Genomic DNA, 7,587 nt, shown 5'->3' with positions numbered 1-7,587 from the left:
TCTTTACCGTTTAATAGTGAACATTTTTTAACCTCGTACTGTTGTAGGACTTGCATAGTCTGTATATCCTCTACATCCTGGTAGTGTTGGATTCCTAAATCTAATCAAGATTAGGTTGTCCAGTTTGGACCTATGCTGTCTTCGCTGCCCTTCCATGTCCCGAAACGGCTGAGAAAATCTAAACTTCACTCCGAGCAACGAGAGAGGAGGTTCCTTTTTGAACACTTCATCGTCTAGATTCTAGGTGTCCACTTCTATGCCTTGATTCCCATATATCCTTCCTATCCTGTTCTATCCGTTTGGTTCATATTCTCGTTCACACAACCTAATTACGAGTAGCCCCCAGTAAGCTTGCGCTCTTTCTGTGATTACTATCTCTCTTATTGTCAGTTTTTCTTTAAGCGCCTTCTCCCAATTGAAGGTTGGATATCATCATCACTATCTTTACTCTATCTATCGCTACTCTAAAGACTTTCTATGGAACTGCATTAAAATCAGTTTCTTAAAATCAACCTCTTCCCACACTTCTTCGCTGTATTATCATTATCACTCTGTATTTCATATCGCTGTTCCCTTAATACGTATCCCAGATAGTGTATCTTATTTTTATTGTATTTATTATTTATTATTGGCTATTCTTTGCCAATTTCTCTCAATCTGTGTTTATTTTCTTCTGTGTCCGCCCTATTCTAACACCACATTTTAAATAACTAGCTTATTTTTATTTATGTCTTGCTTCAGTCTTACTACTTATTCGGGCTCGTCTGTGCTGGGTGGCCGGGAGCCTTGCGTGACTTAGGGCTAAAATATTCTCGTTTAGTTTGTGTTCGTTTCTCATAACACGGCCAAGATATAAATTTGCACCCTTTGATTGTGTTAAATATAGTAGGTACCTATGTCGCATTCCATGACCTTTTTATCTCCAAGAAGTTGTGGTTAGGATGATATCGCTAGTGATTTACCTAATGAAATTATATCTGCACTATGAATATAAGAATGTTCCTTTATGGTCCATATAACATTTTTTTATACATAACTATTTGTGTATTAAGATTAAGGTAGCTAATAATAAATATATTGTAACAATTTTTACTTTTTTAAATCATACTTTTTGAGACATTAATAATACCCCACTAAACAGGAATAAGAACTCACAGGTCAGAACAAAATACATATATACAAATAGCATCGTTGATAGACACGTGTTGAGATAAAATTGAGCTGAGTCTTATTTTTAATCACATAGAATGTAAAGAAATGAAAAAATTTAATTCTGGGACTGAGGCCATTTGCCTATCTTAACCCTTAACTACCGAGATCCGGTATTTTTTACCGGCGGGCATTTCCAAAATGTGGATTTCATGGTAACCTAATTAACGACTTACAAGTTCATGTGTCTCTGTACCTCTCGGGTAGTTTGTATAACAATGCTAGTCAAAGCGTGTAGTGTGTATTGTCAATATTTTCTTTTCTAGTACACATCAAAAATCTTAACCGGTAAAAATTACCGGATGTCTGTGTTAAGTAAGTATTTTTATATGAGTACTATATTTGTAAATCTGAAATGTTTATATTATTTTTTTATGTATTTAGAAAAAAAGTAAAGAAATGGACTGCGGAAGTCATCCTGGACCTTCAATGAAGGTTAAATTTGACGATAAAAATTTTGAGGCCACTTTGCAAAAATGGAATTGCCATTTAATTCTGTGATAATTTTACCCCTTGCAGATTTTTTCTCATGGATGTAAAAATTTTTTTAAATACTATTTTATGTTTCCTTTGTGATTCTATGTTACGTTTATTTGTTAAAAAAAGTCTAAATTTTTGTTCAAAGCATTTATGGCCGTTTGTTTCAATAGACCAAAAATGTTACCAAAATTCTGGTTTAATAGATTATTCTTCAAAAATCTTGTATTATATTATTAAAATCACTCATTTTACCATTTTTTCCCATATCTAGAGACTCCAGAAAATCTCATAATGCAATTTTTTTGTTTTTTATTATTAACTTTATATTTTGACTCTATTTTATAATGACCGGTAAAAAATAGCGGGGATCTGTAATTACGTGCTAATATTGGGATGTCTGTAGTTAAGGGTTAACTGGTACCCTTTGTATAATCTTGTATGAAAGGGCGTCATATTTTGTTTTCCCGGGCGCTCAAAACCCTAGAGCCTAGAACCGGCCCTGGATCGATGGGAAACAAAACAAAAACCTAACCTCACACTTTGTTTTTGTTTTTAGTGATGTCACAGCATAGAAAACGTTTCGTTTATTATTATGCTGTGGTGATGTGATGGGCGAATATACCAACGGAATATACACGTATAGTTTGAGTAGTATATAATATATTCTTTATCTATGCATATAGTATAGTAGACTATACACTACAAGACTTAGGGTGAGGGCAGGGTGACTCAGGCCTCAGTTGAACAGTCCAACTCCAAGAAATTTGAGTGCAATTTGAGTTTTACAGCAGAAGCGTCATGTCTTTAAATACACTTAAAAAGTGCACCCAGAAGGAAGGAATGCAAAGAATGAATTATTTGTATCAGGTAAATTACTATTACTTTAAATTAGGGGAACCAAACGTGCTGTAAAAACCGGATTGTCCCGTTTTTAAGCTTCAAAATTGTTTTATTTATTATACGCCCCACGTTTTAAATTAAACTACATACATATTCATAGGTAAATTGAAAAAGGTTTATGTCTCAAATCAGCTAAAAAGAGAATGTTTCAATGATTATGTCTCGATGGAGGCCCCTGAAGAGTATCGCCCCCAAACCGTCTTTGGATGTGTCCCGTTTTTTCAAGTTTATGATTTGGTCACCCTACTTTAAATGCATTGTTGCTACTACTTCACATAACCTTACAAGTAAGTATCATAAAGATTTAACATTCTTTTATTACATTCACATTCCTTTAAAGTTACCCTACCTTAGCTTGTTTATGTTTGTGGCTTAGCCTGTTGCAGGTGTAAGGCTACGGCCAGACAAGCAACAATTTACGGCGCCGTAAGAGCAGTAAAATGAAGCGCAAAACTGGGTCCCACTGTGAGTGTAGTGGATGGCCAGACTGAGCTGTAAAATATGGCACAGCAACATCGAATGAGCCCATCTTTGGCATTATGATGATCCAAGGGGACCAACACAGTTTTTTTAAATTGGTTTCATAAATAAACATCCATTTGTACATTGTACATAACTGAAAAATGTTCTTATTATACGGGATAACCCCATTAACAGTTAAAAATTACAATATAAGTTAGGATTTAAAACATAAATGATTACTAAGGAACGGATTTATATGCGATCATTTTTATTTTTTTTTTTTTTTTTTTTTTTTTTTTTTTTTTTTTTTTTTTATTTATTATTCATTTACGGACCGAAGTCCATTAGTACATGATACAATTAAAATTTTTTACAATTAAAATGTCACACAAATTAGAAAAATAAGATCTAGTAGATACAAAATTGGTAAATACATAACAAACAATAATAAAGAATAAACTTACTTGCTCTCATTCAACAATTGAGAGCTAGAACATTTTGAAATTGACAAATACAACTTATCCTAGAACAAAGACAATAACAGTAGTTGACAAATCAGTCTTGAAATTAGAACATTAAGTTAAGTATAAATATAATTGTGTGGAAAACGCAGTAAAGTCGTTCACAAAGAAATCAATTTGCGGAGATAATGTGTTTGCTAATTTAAGAGTTTTAGAGAGATAGGAACTTGAACTATAATTTGTGCGGTTAATGACCTCGTGGAAGGTGGTCACAGAACGGGTGGTTCTTGAAGGTACATGTAGACCAATTTTATTTAAAAGTGGGATACAGAATTTATGACCATGAATTAAGTTATATAAGAAGCAAAGATCTTTATGTTGACGACGACTCTGTAATGAGTCAAGTCGAATAATTTGCAGTAAAGACTCATAACTTTGACCAGTGAGATGCATCTTATAAGCATAATAACGTAAGAATTTACGCTGAACTTGTTCGATTTTATTAATATGACAGTTATATTGAGGTGACCAAACACATGATGCATAATCTAAATGTGGTCTAACCAAAGAACAATAAAGAAATTTTAAAGAACGACCAGTCGTAAAGTCATAGCTGCATCTTTTAACAAAGCCAAGCATCTTTAATGACTTAGAAACCATGCTATTAATGTGTAGGTTGAAATTTAAGTTAGTATCAAGAATAACACCCAGATCTATAACTGAGTCAACTAATTGTAACCTAGTGTCCCGTATAAAGTAAGAATTATTCTCAAAGTGTCTTAGTCGAGTAAAAGTTATAGCATGGCATTTGTTTGCATTTAAGTCCATACCATTAAGTGAGCACCATTCCACAAGACCATTAAGATCTGATTGCAAATTGTAGTGATCCAAATCAGAGGTAATTATGTGAAATAATTTAAGGTCATCAGCAAATAGAAGAAATTGAGCAAAATTGAAGCTTTTATTTATGTCATTTATAAATAAATTAAAAAGGATAGGTCCTAAGTGGGAGCCTTGAGGTACACCCGATGTAACTATAATTTCATTAGAGAAATAATTCTTAATACGAACTATCTGCCTTCTATCTAATAGATAATTTCGAATCCAACTAAGCAGAGGATCAGAGAAACCCAACTGTTCGATCTTATGTAACAATAACGTATGGTTGACTCTATCGAATGCCTTGGAAAAATCTGTATAAATCGCATCTACCTGTTGTTTACTTTCCAATGCTTCATTTAAGAAGGAGGTATAATTTAACAAGTTCATTTCAGTTGATCTCCCCATAACAAAACCATACTGTTGTTCAATGATTACATTTTGTATAGTAGGCTTAATTTTGTCACATATTAAACTCTCGAATAGTTTAGGTATAGTATTAAGGATACTAATAGGTCTGTAGCTCTGTACCCCGCTTCTATCTCCATTCTTGAATATCGGTGATATAAAACTAACTTTCCAAACGGGAGGGAATTCACTCGTTTGTAATGATTTTTGAAAAATAAAGAATAAGGGACGAGCAAGATTAAAACTACAGTATTTCAGTAACTTGGGTGGGATTCCATCAGGCCCTGGACCCTTATGTATGTTTAGCTGGGATAATTTGGTATATACCTCTGAAATAGATAAGTCACAACCAGTAATGTTGAAACTAGTGTTAGCCCTTGCACTATTTGGAATAGGACATTCGTCCTCACTATATACTGCAGCAAAGTACTGAGCAAACATCTTGGCTATGGTAGGACCATCGGAACTGGTTTGGCCATTATGGTTTAAAGTGTTCGGAATGCTATTATTGTTCCTTTTAGAATTTACGAACCTCCAGAAGCTTTTAATGTTACTAGGAAGTGTATGTTCAACGTTTGCTACAAACTGATTGTATGCTTGACCTGATAAGGACTTGCATATCGACCTCAATCTAGAAAATTCATTATAGTCTTGAGGTAACCTGGTCACTTTAAATTTCTTATGAGCTTTCTTTTTAGCAATGATGCAGTTTCTTAACTCTCGGGTATACCATTTAGGAAAATTGCCGGTATAAAACTTTTTCATTGGTACATAAACATCGATAGCGCCATATAAGACATCATAAAGTATATTGACCATATCATCTAAACTTTTGTCTCTGAAAATTTCATCCCAGTATATTGTGTCTAAGTAATCAGAAATACCTTGAAAATTTGCTGATTTAAAGTCGTAGAAAAAGCCTTCAGCTTTCATTTCATCAGTTAAAACATCTCCGCGGTTTAAATTAAAGCATAAAGGAGGGTGGAAACTATCGGGGTCAACTAATCCCTCATCAGCTTCTGCGACAATGCAATTTTCATCATGAACCAAAACTAGATCAAGTAATGAGTTTACATTATTATAAATGTTATTGCGTTGGAAAAGATTTTGATAGGAACATATATGATTCATAATATTTATAGCATCTTCTTCGATTAAAGGAATGTCTGGAGCAGAAATTGCCGTAGAACAAAAATTATCATGAGACCAAGTACAGTGTAGGTTGAAGTCCCCTGCAATACAGAAATGAGAGGTGGGAAATGTATTTGAAAGATTATCGATGCTGTTATTGAAAGAGATATATTTTTCTAAAGCAGACTTAGGAGGAAAATAAAGCGCTCCCACAATAAGCGGACAATTAGTACTGCCAACAGCCACATATATTTGTTCTATACCTGGAAAAGATTCCAGCAGTCTACTAGGGATAGATGAGCGCACTGCAATTAGAACTCCCCCCCCTCTGCTCGCAGTACTAGTGAGGTGAGAACGGTCCTTTCTATATATTACATAATCAGTAAGATCAAGTTCTGAGTCAAATATTTGGTCATTTAACCAAGTTTCAGTAAATATAATTATATCATAACAAACTCCCTGCGAATTGTTTCTAATAACACGAAGTTTAGTGCGCAATCCACGACAATTTTGATAAAAGATAGAAAAAGGAGACTTATGAAGATGGTTAAAACTTAGTTTTTTGTAACAATTTGAGGTACACCACGAATATACTTAATTATTAAATTTTGTTCGCCCTTGGAAGTCCGGTCTTGTAGTTGCGTCTTCATATTTTTCTCATAAGCTTGCTGTTTTGGAGTTAGATCAGGAGTTATGAATACATGCGAACCTTTTAATGCTGAACGGCCTTTTAATATAGTTTGGACATCATAATTACTGGGTAAGACAACTTTAAGGCTTCTGTTACCAGACTTATTCTTCTTTCCTACTCTAACAGCCTTTTGAATAGGTATGGGCTCATTGGTAATTTTCATAAAAACTGACTTTACTGCTTCCATATCGTTGTTGGATTCAGGCATATTAAAGATCATCAAATTATTTGAGCGTTGTTGACGTTCATAAATTTCTGCAAGAGTATTTTCATCCGACGAACTATTCCCTTTTAAATTGCTTTTTAATATTTCAAGTTCATTTTTTAGTTCCTTGGTTTCCTTATCTTTTTCTTTCCTCAACTGCTTAATATCATTTTTGATGGTATTCACTTCTATGTTTAGTTTGTCAATCTGTTGCAATAAAACAGGTATTTTCTTAAATGCCGATCGACATTCAAGACAAAAATATACTAGAGTCTTTTTCTGGATAACTACAGCTCTCAATTCTGATGCACATAGACCAGTGCAATTATCGGTGGCATGCATTGTTAAATGACAGCTATCGCAAGTAGCGGTTTTGTCTTCATCCTCCAAAGAATTTTTACAAGTTGAACATTTACTGACCATAAATTATGTTATTAAAGTTATTAAACATGTTAAAGTTGGTACATTTAAATACAAGCGGTACAATATTAGTAATTTATTAATTTTCTTCTGTCACCTTGGTAACACTGTTTTGACACATGATCCAATATGTCTGACTTGACTGATCTTTTTAATATAATAATGGTTGTCATTTTTGTTAAGCTTTGTTTAATTTAATGTATAATAAATATCTTTCATACTAATAAAGTTGTACGCTAAAATATACTGTGTATAAGAAGAATATTTGGAATCCTCTGATTTAACATGGTAGAAGAGTGTAGGTTGTAAAGTGATAAACCTAATTTTTGTCATTCAGTTCC

General features: G+C 33.5%; 1 protein-coding gene across 1 annotated transcript in view; it reads left to right on the top strand.

Annotated features, from left to right (window-relative positions):
* The first annotated feature begins 2,203 nt into the window (after positions 1-2,203).
* LOC114324412 (uncharacterized) overlaps positions 2,204-7,587 on the top strand; it is a 30,060-nt gene continuing 24,676 nt past the window's right edge. The window contains exon 1 of the mRNA XM_028272250.2: positions 2,204-2,556. Coding sequence (XP_028128051.2) covers positions 2,488-2,556 — 69 coding nt within the window. The 5' untranslated portion in view covers positions 2,204-2,487. The remainder of the gene's footprint in view (positions 2,557-7,587) is intronic.

Source organism: Diabrotica virgifera, chromosome 3 (genome assembly GCF_917563875.1).
Source record: "Diabrotica virgifera virgifera chromosome 3, PGI_DIABVI_V3a".
Taxonomy (NCBI): domain Eukaryota; kingdom Metazoa; phylum Arthropoda; class Insecta; order Coleoptera; family Chrysomelidae; genus Diabrotica; species Diabrotica virgifera.
The sequence above is the reverse complement of the archived record's forward strand: the minus strand, read 5'-3'. Positions and strand labels throughout refer to the sequence as shown.